A 19,164-nucleotide genomic window follows, 5' to 3' on the forward strand; every position below is an offset into this window, starting at 1 on the left:
TAAACAAATCTATTAGGCGAATTCCGGATAACCATTAACTTTGTGACCGGATCAAAATTTTTGCAAAGGTGAAAAGGTCTTATGGAGATACGCAGATGTTTAAACAAATCTATTAGGCGAATTCCGGACCACACTGGACAAAGGTCCTTATACGGATGTCCGATTTAAATGATTGGGGCACATTGTAAAACACCCGCTTCTTGGATCTATAAATAAGCGGTCGGACCCCCAAGCCCCATTTTCTCTACGGATCGTTCAGAACAAGAAAGATGAATTTCTCCCAGCACGGTTTGTCAGAACGATTTTATTAAAATTATATATTATAATTTTAATGAATACATCTAAATGAAATCTAATTATTCTTCATACAGACGAAACTGCAGCAGCAGCAATCAATGAACACCCAGGTAAGGCTATTCATGAATCTTATATGCTTTAAATGAATATGCTTTAAAAACTGAGGGCTGAATTCTTATATTTTATCCTTAGAGCTGTTCATACCCGATTCGCAAAATGGTAAAACCTTTTTAATATATCTTGTTTAATTAGGTGCACGGCATGCTTATTAGCATTTAGGCGGAGCCTTCGTATCGGAGGGCTCTTGGTAGCACGCGTGCATGTATAAGCGCTATGTGTTTGTCAATATAAAACTGTTTATAACATGTTTCTTCTGGGCTGATCCGTTCATGAAATGGTTTGAGGAGTCTATAAAAGTGTCTCAACTAACCGCATGAACGACGGCGTGAGTGAATATTTCATGTATAATTACTGGGATGTAATGGAAAATGTCTTGGAATACAATAAAGTTATTTCAAGACGTGCGGTTGATTCCTTTATTTTTATTTATTTATTTTTCTTTAGAATTATTTATACAGATAGACTCGCCAATCGATTTCGATATTCAAGGTGAGATTTTTTTATTAAAATGATAAAATGTTTACAAAGTGTCTATGAGCGGTCATGTGAGCGCATCACCACGGTCTATGAGTGGTCGTAGCGCACGCGCACTCTGGTGTGTGCACCGTCGTGCATGCGCGCAGGGCGCATGTAATTACTAGCGCTCGAAGCCCCAGCGCTTGCTAAAATGAAATGTAAGACGTACTAAGGTGCTTTAGACGTGTCAAAAGTATTGTTGAATCATCGGGTAAATGAATATTATAGCGTGTTTCTGTATTTATGAGATTATATTTTATTACCTTGAGACCCGATTATTTTGAAAATGATTTACCCAATTTAGTTTAGGGATTGCTCATGCAGTTTGTTAAAGTGCTTCGGGTAGTTACAAGAAGCCTATCGGGTTGAATAGGGTGATGCATATTAAAACGTTGTGTGATAATTAACCGCTTGAGGGGCGTGCATGCATGCATGCGTAAGCACGTAGAGCAGCTTGTGTATGTATGTGGGTGTCTGGATTGGTGCTTGGTCATTTGGTTCAGCTGCTGCAAGAGCAGGGATTGGGAAATGTTATTTTAAATAGGGGTGTATTTTGTTTTGTAGACGAAAATTCTGTACAAAACCAAACAGATTCTCAAAGGGATTACGCTGATTTGTACAGTCACGGTAAGTGGCCTTTTCAATTTATGGATGAAACTTTGGGGAACACACTTATCTGCAGATTTTGTGTAAAGAGTCCTTTAACTGAGAAGGTTATAATTTTATTTTCAGATTCAACTTTCCCGGGTGTTTTAACACAATTGCTGCAAGGTTCAGACACTCTAGAACTCTACAAAAACTGGGAGGATCCAGAACCAACCACAACTTCTCAGAGCATCAGGGGGTATTCTCCAGCAGCCTCTCAGAGCAGCCGAGGGCATTCTCCGGCACCCAGCCAGAGCAGCCGTGGGTATTCTCCAGCAGCCTCTCAGAGCAGCCGAGGGCATTCTCCAGCAGCCTCTCAGAGCAGCCGAGGGCATTCTCCGGCACCCAGCCAGAGCAGCCGTGTATTCTCCAGCGCAATCGCCGGCGTCTTCTAATTCTAGACGCCGCTCATCCCCCAGGTGGGGAACTTTACCGACATCGCCTCACTCTGAGCGAGGATCTCGGCGAAGAAGTCGTTATTCACCCCGATATTCCCATCAGCCTGACCACGACCGGAGACATCGCGAAAGACTGGTTCTGTTGGGTGACGTTCTTCGCTGGGCATTTGAACAATTTATAGAATTAGAGTCTCCTGGGTACAATTCCGTACCCGACATGAGTTTACATTTGCTGCATCTGTATACTTTTTCCAAGGTTCTACCCAGAAATTAAAGAATAGGTTTTATATTTACTTTTTTTTTTTTTTTTCTTTCGATAAGAATAACATTGAATGCAAATTTTATTTTCTGTGCTTATAACTGTAACCTTTGCTTAAATTTAGGTCATGCCTGAAAACGGGTCTAGCGGCAGCAGCAAAGAACGCGACAGCAGTGACAGCAGCAACGACAGTGAAACAGACAGCTTCCGTGAACGCGACAGCAGTGACAGCAGCAACGACAGTGGAACAGACAGCTTCCGTGAACATCCTGTAGGGCGCAAAGGTAGGAAAAGGCCGTCCAGTGAAAACCTGAGACTATTAAAAGAGATGTCTGATAACCTTGAATATTCTATAAAACCCCCTAAAATACCTACCCTCCGATCACCTGAAATTGTTCATTCACCAACCCCAGTGACACATCCTATTGACAATTTTGATCTCATTGATACATCGCTCCAGGTTCTAAATTCTGATGAAATAGCCGTAGTTAACGCTCTGTTGGAGCTTTTGAAGAATACCTCTTCTCAGGACAGAACGTCATCAGGCCCTTCACAACAACCAATTGCCCTAAACATGTATGTAGAATCCCCACAGCCTTCTACCTCAGGAATCTCGGGACCTAGTAAGGCCAGTCTTCAACACCCACCTGTTGACGACTTAAAAGAGCCGGATACTTCCTCCCCACATCCTCAGACAGGATCAGGAGTGACTAATTCGTCCGGGGTAAACTTGAGTCTCGAAACCAACTCTCCACAGCCATCTACCTCGCATACGGTGAATCCATCGCCTCCAGAGCCGCCAGTAAGTTCCCCACAAACCTCTACACCGCACACGGGGAATCCGTCAGTAATTTCCCCACAACCCTCTACCTCTCGATTAAATAATTTGTCTATAACGGATCGTCCAAAATTTAACAATATCGAGATTAGACACCGCTTCAATTTTTCAGAGGCCTACACACTTGATTCATTCGCCGAAGTTTTTAATCATATACACGAGACCCTTCAGCAAATATTAGACAGTTTTACTTTAACACTTTGAATCCTATGGATCTAGTTCAGTTAGAATTACGTGCCGAATCTCTCAACCCCAGTGTTTTCTCCCTAACCCCAGCTGGCCTGCTTTCTGTTGAAGACTTTTTTAATCAAATTGAATTACTTCTCCAGAGTCACGCTACTATTTTAGCCGATTCCAGTCTGACGTTAATCGCTCAGGTGGTCAGGGTTCCATCTGGTGGCGGCGGGCTAGGCGTAAAGCCTGTTCCCTATTCAACGATGTAATCCTTCAAAAGAAACGGAAGCACCTATGGAACTCCTTTAACCGGGATGATCAGTGCTGTTTTGCCAGGGGTTTGCTGGCTGTATTAAACGATAAGTTCAGAAACAATCAGAAATTGTGTGAACAAGAGGCCCGCCGCCTGCACGCTGGGGTCGGTTTATCAACGGATCAGAAAGTAACGCTTTCAGATGTCGAAAAATTTGAGAGGCTACTAGGTATTAAAATCATCGCCTGGTACAGGGAACCGAACACCATCGCTCTATTAAAATTTGAAGCAACCCAGGTTAGAAAAACAAAGACGGCGTTCCTGTTTTTGCACCAGGATCATTATTACGGTATTTTGAATCTAAAAGGTTTTCTGGGGTTTTCCTACGTCTGCGATTTCTGTTACACGGGATATTCTATACCGCCACGGCATCGCTGCGAACAACACTGTGATGTCTGTTTATCTACAAACTGTCTATTAGTTGACGAGGAGGCTTTACGATGTCCCGATTGTCGTCGTTTCTGTCGATCAGGGGTTTGCTTCGAAATCCACAAAACCCCGAAATGGAATGAAAAGACGCTGGCCGGTCTGAAAGTATATGCGACGCCCTTAAAGTCTGTGTTCTCTGTTACGAGAGATACAGCTTGAAAGCCGGTTCAAAACCTCACAGTGTCGACCCAAACACTGTCGCGTTTGTAGAGCAGTCGAAAAGAGTCGGATGAAAACCATCAGTGTTTTATTCAAAGCTTACCGCAAAGACCAAACCATGAAAAATACGTGTTCTACGATTTTGAGTGCCGTCAAGATGCTGGTACACACATCCCCAATTACATCCACTGCATGCATTGGAACGGTCGATCATGGAGATGGGCCGGCGAGGACTGCGTGAGCAAAATTCTTTCACAGATATCGATGTCCAAATACAAAGATTACACGTTCATAGCTCACAATTCTAAGGGGTATGATGGATATTTCCTCATGAAATATCTCATCGAAAGCGGGCAAACTCCATTTGTTACATCTCAGGGTTGTAAATTAATGTGCTTTATAGAAGAAGATTACAACTTGAGATTTATCGACTCGTTGAACTTCTTACCTATGAAATTGAGCAGTATGCCCAAAGCCCTGGGATTCCAGGCTCAAAAAGGGTACTTTCCCCATTTCTTTAATACCGCTGAAAATCAAAATTACATCGCCCATACCCGAGCCTAAATATTACGGCATTCAACACATGATGAGCCAGGAAAGAGAGGAGTTTTTGTCTTGGTACGACTCTATTAAAAGCGGAACCTTCAACTTTAGACAAGAAATGGCGTACTATTGTCGAAACGACGTGGTTATTTTGAGAACTGCCTGTATGAAATTTAGAGATGAAGTGATCGGATCGGTAATATTGATCCTTTTCAGTGTATGACCCTAGCTTTCTCTGTATGTCCATGTACAGACAAAACTGCATGCCTGATAATGCAATTGGAATCATTCCTACTGACCATTACAAAAGCACTCACAAAGCTTATTCTAATGCTTCTATTCAGTGGCTAATGTTTCTTTCCGAGAAGGAAAAAATAAACATTCGACATGCGCGGAATCACGGTGAAGTCAAGATGGGGTCCTTTTATCTAGATGGTTACGCCGAAGTTCAGGGTGTCCCGACGGCCTTTGAGTTTGCTGGCTGCTTTTATCACGGATGTCCAGAGTGCTACGCGCGCAAGCCAAACACCCTCTTACGGGACGTCTTATGCAGAATTGTTTAAAACGCTTAACGATAAACTCATTAAATTGCGGAAAACTTTAATCTGACGGTGAAAGTGCTTTGGGAACACGCTTGGGAGCGCATGAAAAAAGAGGACGCAGAGCTTCAAGATTTCTTAAGACGCTTTGAGTTTCCTGAACCTATCAATCCCCGTGATGCCCTTTATGGAGGGCACCAACGCCGATCAAATTATACCATAAAGTCCAAGGTGACGAGCAAATGCAATATTACGATTTTACAAGTCTGTACCCCTACGCCAACAAAACAAAACCTACCCGATCGCCATCCGACCTTTATTTTTGAGGAGTTTGGCGATCTTAAGCAATACTTCGGGCTCATTAAAATCACCATGCTCGCCCACGCAATTTGTATTTTCCGTCCTCCCTTTAAGAATTTGCAATAAATTGATGTTCGTTTTGTGCCGTGACGCGTGTGCAGAAACCCAGACAACCACCGCCTTTGCCATCACAATGATCGGGAAAGGTCTTTAACAGGAACCTGGTGCAGTGTCGAAATACTCAAGGCCTTAGATAAAGGGTACAAAGTTTTAAAAATTCATGAGATATGGCACTACGAGCAGAGTACCGCAGATTTATTTTCCGAGTACATCAAAATTCATCTGAAAGGCAAACAGGAGGCCTCTGGATGGCCATCTTGGGCCGTGGGCGAAGCGCCCCGGCGGCGCTTATGTTGACGACTATTTCTTAAAAGAAGGCGTCTTATTGGAGCGTGAAAACATAGCCTCCAACCCGCCAAGAGACAAATTTCCAAGTTATTTCTGAATTCTCTTTGGGGAAAATTCGGTCAGAAGCCTAACCAACTGACCACGACGCTTGTTAAACACACCCAAGAATTCTTTGATTACCTGTTCTCAGACATGTATCAGGTCTCCTATTTTGGCTTTGTCAGCATTTAAATCGCTCAGGTGCAGTGGAGGTATGCGGATGACCGATACGTGGTACCCGCCCTGTCAATGTGGTGATCGCCGCTTTCACCACGCCTATGCTCGGCTAGAATTGTATGAATTGCTGGATCGTTTAGGACCGAGGATTCTGTATCATGATACAGATTCCATTATCTTCACAGCATCGCCCGGACAGTACACACCCGGCGACTATTTAGGCGAACTCACCAGCGAACTAGATCCTGATGACTACATTGAAGAATTTGTTTCTGGAGGTCCAAAACGTCTGCGTACAAAACGTTCAAAGGCAAGGTCTGCATGAAAGTAAAGGGTATTACTCTCAATCACCAAACGGCTCAAGAGGTAAACCTATATTCGTTAATGGATCTAGTGCATAGTTTTGTAGAAAACGATCTCACAAAAGAAATAACCGCTCATGGTACGCAGATTCATAGGAACAAAAGACCCTGACGTTGCAAAATCGCCCACTCAGAAAGAGATTCAGAGTGGTGTACAACAAAAGGGTTCTCTTGCCTGATTACACATCTCTACCCTATGGATACTAAAGAGGGCTTTGATGTAAGACTTCAACACCCGTTCTCAAAAATAGTCTCGGGACCCTCCTGTTCGGGCAAATCGCATTATGTGAAAAAGCTTTTGGAACACACAGACCATGTGCTTTCTGCGCCCTGACAATATAGTCTGGTTTTATAGTTGTTGGCAGCCTCTGTACGACGAACTATTAGCCAGATTTCCCAAAATCAAATTTTTGGAGGGATTACCCGCTTCCTTAAACGACGATGAACTACTACCGCCTGATCGAGTTAACTTGGTGATCGTCGGCGTTTGATGGAACAGGCGAGCCATAGCCAAGAGATAGAGAGGGCCTTCACAAAATATACTCATCACAGGAATTTGTCCATCATTTACTTGGTCCAAAATTTATTTTTTCAAGGCAAGAAAAGTAGAACGATAAATCTGAATGCCAATTACATCACCCTTTTCAAAAACCCGAGAGATAAGCTGCAAATCACTAATTTAGCGCGTCAAATGTACCCCGGTAGGGTGAAATTTTTCTTGGAGGCCTTTGAGGACGCTACGCGACAACCTTACGGTTATCTGTTGGTGGATCTGAAAGCCCAGACGCCTGACGAATTTCGTTTACGTACCGGTATGTTTCCCCCCGGCTGGCCTGTGCACGCCGTGAAAAGATAAAGACGGGCGATTTTCCGGGTATTTGAAAACAGACGGCATGTCGTGCAGAATAAAAAGAAATCTCCCTTTGCTCAAGACCCTGCACAGGGTCTCCTGTCGCCGAAGAAAAGCGATGCTGAGCGAGGCTCCTGACGATTTCATTTATGCTCTGGCCGAAATAGCTCTCAATACTTTAAAAGGCCATGTCCCCCTGACTTCTAGGCAGTTCAAGTTGCTGAAGAAGCATCGCGCGTTAAAAACTCAGCGATAAAAACTGCCCGTTAAAAGAAAAAGCCCTTTTAAATCAGAAAGGAGGTTTTCTCGAGCCCTGCTAAGCGTGGCCATTCCTTTTATTACTAGTTTAATAGCTTCGAGAGTATAAATATGGAATATACGCGTAAGATGTACCTGGTCCCTCAACAACAAATGGCTCAGTGGCATCAGAAACCCCAGACTTCCAACGACATTTTAAGCGCCACGGAAAGCGAACTGGATAAACAGATGAAACACATACTTGAACGCGATGATTTGAGCGTCGATGCAAAAGTAAATCTTTATACGGCCGCCTTGCAAAGATACCTTACCTTTGTGAAAAAAGCGGATAAAGAAACCGGTTCTCTGACATTATTGATGCCTGTCGAGAACCAGGAGGTGCCGCCAGAGGCACTCAAAGATGCACCTAGTACCCCAGAAGAACGGGTGTACGACGAGATTTTAAAAGTGCCCGGATAAATCAAAGAAATATACTGAAATAATTTTACAGAAAATGACGCATCACCCTAATACAACCTATTGGAATGGCTTGGGAGAGTTTGTGTTTCGTGGAGAGTCGTTACCCGGAACGAATATGGTTGATCTAATGCGGAACTTAACAGCCCGTCATAACATACCATCCTATCGGAGACCTAGGGGTTGGAAAGAATTTATTAAGGCCCTGGCCGGCTTGAACATTCCGACTCGGCCGTACCAAACATGGACACTAGAGAACTTCTAGAGAGTTTCAAACCAACCTCCCCAGACGGAGCTTCTGCTGTCTCTGCTGCCTCTGCTGCCGGCGCCTGCTACCGATACACCTGTTGGCAGGAAAACCAGATCTCACAAAAAGAATGAATGGATTCCTTATTGAAATGTAATTATATTTTTTGTTTAATAAAATATTATTTTTTTACACAGTTTGCCTATTCTTTATTAAGATAATTACAGGGTCCAGAACTTTGCATGCAGGGTTGATCCTGAAAGCTTCTTAAAGTGTTCTTAGACAAGGTGTTGACAAAATTTTGAACCATATCATCGTTCTTGGTGACTTCATTAAAATACAGGTTCATGACCTCTTGATAAGAGCGTCCTTTTCCTCTATGGTGCAGGAAAAAATACAGTGTTGTCCGAGACGGTGGAAAACCAGTTTTGAAGCTGCCGGGTATGGTGAATAATTTCTTTACAGTTTCTGTTTAAAAAACTGTATATTTCCTCAGGAAAATAGATAAAGTCTGGTGGAGCTCCATAGGAATCAAAAAATTCTCCAATTCCGTCTTCTCTGAGATGTATCGCCAACCAGTGTTCTCCGGGTTGTTTTTGACGGTGAGTATTGACGATGATCATGGTCGGAGCTCCGTAAGTATCTTTTTAGGCAGTTCGTCGCAAGCCAACACTCCGTAAAACAGATTTTCTGTGTACGGATTACTGGACATGAGTTTGTTGATCTGCAGGGTATTCATGCTTTTTAGTAATCATAAAGTATATTTCTTCTCTGGTTTATTTCAATAATGTTGTCAAAGACCGCGTACACTATTAGATTCACAGTATGGGGTAGGGGCTGCCGAAAGCGGATTTCAAATCTCATGTTCCCTGTTTTCATCAATGAGAAATGGTCCCCGCATTCTTGATCTGGCGTCAAATCAAAGGCAAACAGGGTGTAACCTTTAGAGAATTCAGAACGGCTGATGGCTAGAGGCTGGTCTTTCAAGTGTTTTCCGTGGCCAACACCAGGTTGTAATATTCTCGGCGGTGGTGTCATTAGCAAAATTGGGCTGAAATGGTTTGGCGGGAATCTGTTCTCCGTCCAAATACAAGGCCAGGAATTCCACATGGTTATGTTTGAAATTGAAGGGGTTTCTGGCGTAATCCCCGGAAAAGGCGTCATTATCCACCATGCCTAGGACCACGTACTTGGGTAATTGTCCCAAGAACAAATTCTCCTGATTGCTCACCCGAATCCCGGCCGGTAAACTGAGAACTTTCATATTCACTCTTTCCAAGGGGTACTTGGCGTTGGCGTTTGTGAGTGCGTGCAGGCGTGCCCCAATTTCACCACCGCTGAAACTTTAACTTTCTTGACAAAAGAGAGGCGGCTAAAATGTTTACTTTGTAACGCTCGGCATCTCCGGACATCAGACAGAATTCATTTTTGCTACGCACCATTTTTATTCTGACGTCCACTCCGTTTAGAATTAATTTTTCTTGAAAAAATAGGTCAGAATGAATAGATCCAAGGAGTTCTACTGTCTTACCCTGGGCCGTATAACCGTTTCTTTTTTTGAACCCCTCATTCGGACCGTCCAAGGTTGTGTTTTCATGTTCGTCGGCCGAGTCTTTGTAAAAAAGACCCGCACCAAATTGGTACTTGAGAGTTTCACTGCTGTAATTTAACAATCCCTCAAAAAGGGCCCTATACGGGTAAAGGTTGGAACTCTGGGATATTAGCGATCTCCCAGGGTTACATCCACTTGTGAGAATAAAGCGGCTATCGGATAATTAACAAAGGCTACCTTGGCCACGGGGTGGATTAGTTCCGTCGGCATTGACGATTTTGCAGCGGACGTTAGAAGCGTGTTATTCAGGTCCAAGTAGTCTTCCCCATTCCCGGTAATCAGAAACTCCAGCGGGGCGACTTCAGATAGAGCTGAGAGAGGGGGGACCTCGACATAGATGCTTTTTTCTACACTAGTCTGAGTATAGGGTACCGTAAACAAGTCCAGTTCGGATTTCACACACTCTTGAGACATTCGATGAACGAAAGACATCTTGAGTTAAAAAATGTTTTTCGATTTCTTTTTTCTGCTGGCGCGGACTTATCCTTGTGGCGGAGAGAAGAAAATGAAGTAAAAGCTGAACGGCGCGCTTTTTGATGATCGGGGCAGGTCGTGACCGGGAGGCCTCTTACGCTTAGTTTTCCTCATCACCATTAGGCCAGCCCCAGCTTGATTTTCTTCGTTTCCTCGAGTCATCGCTCCTGACACGGCTCCAGCCACCACGTCTTTGACAATATTCTTAGCGGCTGATTTAATGTGTGGCTTGACAATTTCGAATCCTCTTTTCAGGAGAGGCAAAGCTCTTCTAAATAACCCTCGAAATATCCCTCCGATCCCAGAGCCGTACATCACTGGGGACCCAGAGAACCCGGGGAGTCCGTTACCGGCTTGGGCTTCATAATAATGCACGTAAGGGTTGGGGTCCAGGTAAGATCTCATCTCAGTATTAGTCGTGTATACACCTCTTGGAGGGTCTGAAATGTAACTTGACTAGGACCTTGCCAAACTGAAATGGAACCGCTTTGTTCTGATCCGTCTTTATTTCAATGGTCAAAGTATCAAACTGATTCTTGCTAACCGAACGTAGTGCGGTTTGTAGGTGATTGTGGTAATCTTATTCATCTCATCCTCAATATGTACGCATCTCAAGAGAGGGACGTAGCTGTCTCCGACTCTTTGGTGAGAAACAATGTCGCTGTAGACGTACAAGGAATAAAACCCCGCTCTGATATCCAGGGTAAGGAGCTTCATTCACCAGACCAATAGTTTTGTCCGGATGAGCTCCTAGAATCCTACCTAATTGTCCCTTGACATGCAGAGTTTCATCCTTCACAGTGTTTGAGAAATAGAATCTACGCTTTAGAGCTATAGCGAATTTCGCAGGGTCTGATGAACGGGACTCCAAGAATTTCGAATCTTTCAACACCACTTCATTCATCTTGTCTGACACTTTCGACACTAGAGTAATAGCCCGCGGGAATACTATAAAATTTAGCTATTAGCGGATTCACCAACATAAATTCATTATCCGGTTTGTCTAGGGTATTCCAGGTGTGCGGATACTGAATTTCGGCCAATCCAACTTCCCAGGGGCCCTGTAGTTCGATTGGGGCGGATAATTTGACGGTAAATTCGGCGATGGTATTATTAGGGAAAACATCTTGGGAAGAATTGCTGGGTAGTACAACGTAAAAGCTTTTTCTCTCCATTGTGATCAGACCGTGAATGAAATACTAATTTTGATTCTCAGTATTTAACGCCTTGCATAGCTTTCAGGGATCCAACTGTTAAACTTTTCGGCCACCGAACCATTTCACCAAAATATGCTTTTTCTACGGATATTTTTTCGCCAAAATCTTTTCAATCCTAAAGACGTCCGTTACCTCGAATCTTTTGTAACTCGGCCGTAAAACGAACCTATAATGTCTTCACCGTCATAATCCTTGAGCTTGTAGACGGGCGGATCCCTGGGGACTAGTTCAGAAACGGTAAATACCTCGTCTGAAAAGGTTTGTTCGTAGCCCTTGGTAAAAGGATTCCGGGATTTTGATACTCTGACCGTATCGCCGACTTTGAATTTATATTTTAGATTTCTTTTGGTTTTAGTTAGGCCGTATAAGTTTTTAAAGACTTTCCAAGAATTGGAACTACTCACCTCAGCAGGGGCCATTTTTATACCTCGGTGATAGCTGAGATTATAAGATTTCACCAAGTCCTGTAGCCCCGCAGATAGGACCGGTATTCCGGGAGCTGAAATAACGCCACATTTTGGTCTTCAGAGTTCGATTGAACCTCTCCACCACGAAGCCTTTAATTCACTAGCTGTGGTGAAATGTTTTATCCGTGTTTGTTGATCAGGCTTTGAAATTCCCGATTGAGAAACTCTTTACCGCTATCCGTCTGAAGTTTGACGGGTACTCTTCCTCCTCCAAAATTTCTCGAAAAGCCCTGGTTACTTCTTTACCCGTTTTGTTTTTCAGAACCCTGACCCAAGCGTATTTAGAAAGAATATCTATACAAGTCAGTAGATACTTGTAACCTCTGTTATACTCGGACAGGTTTGTCATATCCGCCAGATCGACCTGCCATTGGCGTCAATATTGGAAACATACACCTTATTCCTTTTAAAATGGATTCTGGCCGGTTTATGTATCGTAGGTGTATTGCCCAGATAACCAATCTGACACTTCTTGGGACCCAATATGGTGACCCGCTTGAGAGAGCTCTTTTCAAGGAATCCTTACCCCCCAAGGATCCGGGATTCTCAGAGTTATAATATGTTTTTTCCAAGACCTGCTCCATCGCCGGTGATAAAACAGACACTGACACCAGTTAAAAATTAGAAAACCTTTATTTAAGAGTCTGAATTTTTTCAGGCGTTTGTGTTTTCAGGCTCAGAAAGACCCATCAGCTCTATCATATCATCAAGTTCCAGGTCATATTTGGTCCACAGATTCATATGACCCTCATGATTAATATTTCGCTTACAAAACTCATTTGCCACACGCGGTTACACAGTAGGAGTATTCATCCATTTCATAAAATGACTGCATTACAGTATCATGAATAGAGCTGGTACTTTCAAATTCATCTACAGTCTTTTCAACCACTACACATATTTTGGGAATCGGCAGTAGAATATTAAAATACCCGAGAACTTTAACAGCTAGTCGTTTCAGCCAATATTTACGGAAAATATTCAGAATCTTCTGAAAGACCTTGACGGTAGCCGATTTCAGGTTCAAAGAGGCATGTATGCCTTACCTGGGCAGGGTGATTTATACCACAGCCTTGACATTCTTTTTTCTGGTCGCAGTAGACAATAATGTCCAGCAGAGAAGTCATCAGACCTTTAACAAGCTGCAGGGCCTTTTCCAGGTTTCTGGCAGTACCCCATCGGGCAATCCATATTTGTCTCAGAAAGTCCTATCAACATCGGCTCTGCGGAACTTGTTTGTGCACCCAAGGCTGTCCTGGAGCTAGGTAAGAGGTTTCTGTCTGATCGCCATTAACGGAGACGCCAGTGTCCGGCTGATCACCATTGGCTGTGACGGGTGACGCACGACTAGACCAAGGAAACTGGAATCCGCTGTCTGTCTCAAGGTCTCTTGACCAGAGAGTGTAATCAGGCCGTATAGTAAAATAACGCGGGTCAGATTCTTGGTGGTCCTGAAGGCAATCCATCCGGCCAGAGTTATAGAAATGGTAAGATTCAGGTCTTGAAGCTGCAGTCTTTGGAGTCTTAGGCGGAAACCCCGAGGCTGTTACGCCGGCATCCGTCATTTCAGAGTCCGGAGTTGACTATATGCCAGAGCTTTTAAAAGCTTCAAAGAATTCTGAAACGGTCTGATCCTTTGTCTGGATCCGTTGACAGACTGAGTATTTATGGTAAGAGGGATGGGGCGTGGCGTAAATAAAGGGGTTTTACAATTGCCGCCGCCGATTCGAACGATGTTTCAACCAGTTAGTCCTTTACGCCGCCGCTTCAGCTTGCAGAATTCAGTCCTTGAATACTACAGGCTGATGACATTTTTCCTTATCGATCGCGCATGATTCTACCATTGTTTCAAGCACAACTTGACCCGTTCCTCGTCGGTCGCTCCAGCTTGAAGAAACTCAGGAACCAAACATCTTTTAACCTTTTTCAAACGATCCTTAGAATAGAGCCTACGGAACTGATGCTTCACCGGCGCCGGTCATAGATTCCATTTTTTCTTCACAGAGTGTTTAGAACTGAGGAAAATGCACGACTTTTATACAACAGTTTCAGAAGTGTCACGGGGGGGGGCCAGACATCATGTGCTGCAGTGAGGCTTAGGCAGGCCATTCAGTCTGGGTATGGATAGGAACATGCCTGAACTTGTCCAGGGACCGGCTGCAGCATGCCTGAACCTGTCTTTGGAAGAGGGGTGGGGGGCTGGGAAGTGGTGGGGGTGGTGATGGGTTCAAGGGGGGCCTAGGCAGCCCTTGGGCATGTCTGAACTTGCCCTAGTGAGATGGGGCAATGCAGGTGGCCAAGCAGGGGCGGGGTGGTGGGGGTTCAAGGAGGGTGGGGGCATCCATCAAATTGCCCTTGACAGCTTCCTGGGGAAAACAGATGGCTGGGCTAAAGGTCAACAAACAACAGGTGGTTGGGGGAGGGACTTCCTGTCATTAATCAACAGGGGCCCGGATCAAGGTCATCCAAGGTCAACAAAACAACCGGTGGTGGGGGAGGGTACTTCCTGAAAGGTCATCCAAGGTCAACTAACAACAGATGGTGGGTGGGGGCGGACTTCCGGTCTTCGATTAAAAGGGGGCGTGGTTTAATCTCATCAATCAAACTCGGATTAAATTTTGACAGAAGCCGCCTGACATTATACTACTGGCATCTCTTATAAGTAGCAGGCAGACCACTCCACAGTTTAGGGGCCCTGTAACTAAAAAGCTCGACCTCCCATTGTTATTTTATTAATCCTTGGAATTGTAAGCAGACCGGCATCTTGAGATCTTAATGTGTGCTCTGGTTTGTAAGTCATGAAAAATTCAGATAAGTAAGCCAGACCTTGGCCATTTAAGGCCCTAAACTTAACCGGAAGCCAATGTAAGGATTTAAGAACTGGAGTTATGTGTTCGTATTTTCTTGTTCTTGTTATAATTCTTGCAGCCTTATTTTGGATTAACTGGAGGCTGTATAAAGAACAGTTTGAACATCTAGTGAACATCGCATTGCAGTAGTCAATCCTACTAGAAATAAATGCAGGAATAATTTCTCAAAATCCTGTTTATTTAGAGAGCATCTTAATTTTCCAACGTTTTTAAGATGGAAGAAACATGATTTGGACAACTTTGTAATATGTGCTTTAAATGACATGCTAGAGTCAAAGATAACTCCTAAATTGTGGGCTGATTCAGTAAAACTAATGGTGATTAAAATTAATGAGTTAAATGATGACAAAATATTGCTGTGATCAACGTCATTCCCTCCAACAATTAACATCTCTGTTTTATCTGTATTTAAAGACGAGTAGTTCTCATCCATCCACTCCTTTAATTCACTAACACAACTAATTAAAGACAACATCGGAGAAACTTCATTTGATCTAAATGAAAGGTATAACTGGGTGTCATCTGCATACAAGTGAAATTAACATTATGTTTCTTAATGAGAGATCCCAGTGGAAGCATGTAAAGTGAAAACAGTAAAGGTCCCAGTACTGAGCCCGGTGGGACACCATATTGAACTTCTGTGTATAATGATGGAGTACTGTCAGCACATTTTTGTACATATTGGAATTGATTTGATAAATAAGAACTCAATCAAGCGAGCACGGTGCCTGTAAGCCCAACATCATTTTTTAGCCTGTGCAGTAAAATAGAATGGTCAATGGTGTCAAATGCTGCACTTAAGTCTAACAACATAATTACAGTGGATTTTCCTTCATCAGAGGATATCTGAATGTCATTTACAACCCGTGTTAGTGCCATTTCTGTACTATCACCAGTGCGGAAACCAGACTGGAATTTTTGAAATGAATTGTAATGCATAAGATGTGACTGAAGCTGATTGGCGACTACTTCTTCTAGTATTTTAGAGAAAGGGTAGATTTGAAATAGGCCTATAATTATTTAGTATGTGTGGGTCTAGGTCTGACTTTTTAAGTAATGGTTTAATGACTGACACTTTTAGTGCATCAGGTACGGTGCCATGCAGTAATGAACTATTGATAATGGTTAGAATAGGCGCTGCAAGAACATCCATTGCACTTTTTACTAGTTTTGTTGGCACTGGATCTAGGGAACAAGTAGTGGGTTTCATTTAGAAATTAAAGCTAAAACTTCCTGCTCAGTTAAAGGTTTGTACTGTGATGCTGAGATCTGGGATCTTATATTTTTAATTTTCTCATTGAAGAAGTTCATAAAGTCTGTACTGCTAATATCTGTTGGTATTTTGCACTGTAGATCTGAATTCTCATTTGTTAATTTACCCACTGTTCTAAACAGTACCTGAGGATTTTTATTATGGCTATGGCTCGATTATTGTACTGTAGAATAGTAGTCTGAACGAGCTTTAAAGAGAGCTTTTTTATATTTTTTAACACTCTCTGTCTATGTAATTTGAAAGACATGTAGCTTTGTTGTTCTCCATCTGCGCTCCAGTTTTCAACACTCTAATTTTAGAGCTCGAGTGTTTTCCTTAAACCAGGGAGAGTTTCTATGTGCTTTGATCACTTTTGTTTTAAGGGGAGCCACTGTGTCCAGAGCATCTCTCAAGGTCACATTATAATGTGATGTTAGCTGATCTAAATTGTTTTCCATGTTTACATTTGATGTTCGCTGATTTAAATGGTTTTCCTCAATTATACCTCGACTTACTCAAAGTATCTATAATTTTGAAGCTGAATTACAATCTAGATGTCGCACTGTCTTTGTTTTAATCTGTGAGTATGTTCGCAAGGACAGGACTAAATCAAGTGTAATTAAGTAGTGATCGGAAATAACTTCATTTAATGGAGCAATAATTAAATTTTGAATTTCAACATTATAAGTTATAATTAAATCTAATGTGTGGTTATGATTATGAGTTGGACCTTTGACAATCTGAGAAAATCCTACTGAATTTAGGAAATAAGTAAAACATTTGCTAAAAATGTCAGTTTCCTCATCAATGTGTACATTAATATCCCCCATCAGTACTTTGTGATCATAATTTATATCCAAATCAGATAAAAGGTTGCTAAATTCAGTCATGAACAATGAATTTGGCCCTGGTTGTTTGTAGACTAACACTATAGTTGTGTTGGAATCTGTTTTAATATTTAAAATGAATGCCTCAAAGGATGTAAAGTCGTCGGTGGCATCCGGAGAGCCCTTGAAAATCCAGGGGAGAGGGCTTAAATCTCACACCAGGCTGTACCCATATCTGCAGCAGGTCTCCAAGGTGAACAGTCTCTGCCATGTTACAACAATGTAGGTAAGGAAAGTCGGCAAGCCAGATCCGTAATTTTGGGATAAGGATTGGCTCGGTCAGGCTGGATCGAGAAGCAGGGCTGAGTTCGAGTTGTGACTGGACACGGGGGCCTGGAGGCCGGCACATGGCCTTGGGCAATGCCTAGCAACTGGCTTATAACTGGTGCAGACCAGGGGAATCTGAAAACAAAGCATTGTGAGGGCCAAAGAGTGGTGTTGACACAATCTGATTTCTGCCCAGTGCTCTGAATGTCAAAGTGAAGAATTTCAGTGAAGTTCAAGTAAATGGCGGGAGTAACTTCCTATAACAGTTCCCATTCTACCTACTTATTTACTATCTAGTGAAACCAAAGTCAAGGTTGAGTTGGCAAAATAGTTTCCTCCATGGAAAGCTGGTAAGGTCTCAGTAGTTCCTCCATGGTCTCGACCCCGGAGATCACGGTTGTATGGTCTGGGTGACAAATGGCTCTACTAGTGGGAATAAGATGAAACCTGAGGAATTGACAGAATAACACCACCATGTGTGGAACCTATAGATTAATATGTCTCTTCATGGAATCTCTTCCAGTGAGGGATCATGGCATCTATCTTTTATCGATTAATACAAAAACCGAGTGAGGAGGTTACCCAGAGACATGTCTCTCTACTCTGAAATAATCTAGTACTGATGAGAGCCCTTCCATGAGGGCATAATCATTTGAGTAACCTGCACGTAATGGTGGTGGAATCCCTATTCAAAACCCATATATTCAAACCCGATCTGACACTGTTCATTTTCAAATAATATTGCATTACTGCGATGATGTTTTATGATTAATGTTATACCCAATGTCCCATATATTTGTCTTTTTTTTCTCCGTGCTGCATCGATATCGTGCACCAGAAGGCGTGAGCTTATTCAGTGCAGCAGGAACACTCAATAAAACTGAATAAAAAAAATAAAGTGACGGTGAGATACGAAGAAGGCAGATTCACCAGCGTTTGTATGTCAGCTTTTATCCCTCCAGATCAGAGAATGTCCAGTTCCATTGCCTCAAAACACTACTCACATCTACAGTTATTCCCAGTTTCAAATAAAAATTAACAATGTCAGATTATGGTGATCGTGACTGAGACAATAAAAGTTAAAAAAAAGTAACTTTTACGAGTACAGTACTATAAATGCACACGGTCTGTTACAGACGCAAACCAAATGTATGTATGTACTGTATAATAACTGTATACTTTTTGACTCAGGCGCCGCTGAGAGTGGCAGCCTTTCCAGCAGCTCCTTGTACGACTTTATTTTTCTACCTTTTTTCTCTATTTTTCTCTTTTTTATTGATCACTCCTATCACTTTCTTTTATGTGGACTCGTTCCCTGGACACTTTTACTACTTGGACATGGATTTTTACACGCCAAGACTCGTCTATTCAAATAGTCAACTTCAAGCACTGAGAACAAATGCCCACGCCGGTGTGGTTCCCTATTTTCCAGCAGAGCTGGAGCTAAGCTAAAAACGAAGCAACTTGTGAGAAAGTGGCACTACAAACCTTCAGTGCCTTCTGTGATCCTGGGAAATGTGAACTCACTCACCCAATAAGATCGACGAACTGGCTGCACTGGTGAAAAAGTTAGAGCGGACAGAGGCACAAATACCTGCAGGAAGCAGAAAGGAGGAGGACTAGCTCTCTATGTCAATACAAGGTGGTGTAACTCTGGACATGTAAACGGCAAAATCTCCACTTGCTGCAGGGACATCGAACTGTTGGCCGTAAGTCGTGCTGGCTGGACGGTGATTTCCTCCTGGGGCGCAGAAGCAGAAAATTGCGGACGGTGGGGGTAACTCAAGATTG

General features: G+C 42.9%; 1 protein-coding gene across 1 annotated transcript; it reads left to right on the forward strand.

Moving 5' to 3' along the window:
• Window positions 1-231: 231 nt before the first annotated feature.
• Window positions 232-3,037, forward strand: LOC120522743 (dentin sialophosphoprotein-like; the record flags this gene model as incomplete). Its single annotated transcript, XM_039743475.1, has 8 exons — window positions 232-288; window positions 372-407; window positions 862-906; window positions 1,498-1,560; window positions 1,666-1,938; window positions 1,980-2,122; window positions 2,360-2,519; window positions 2,820-3,037. Coding segments are annotated over exons 1-8 (957 nt in total), but the record flags the coding sequence as incomplete, so codon positions are not given.
• Window positions 3,038-19,164: the final 16,127 nt, after the last annotated feature.

This window comes from Polypterus senegalus, unplaced genomic scaffold (genome assembly GCF_016835505.1).
Source record: "Polypterus senegalus isolate Bchr_013 unplaced genomic scaffold, ASM1683550v1 scaffold_3623, whole genome shotgun sequence".
Taxonomy (NCBI): domain Eukaryota; kingdom Metazoa; phylum Chordata; class Cladistia; order Polypteriformes; family Polypteridae; genus Polypterus; species Polypterus senegalus.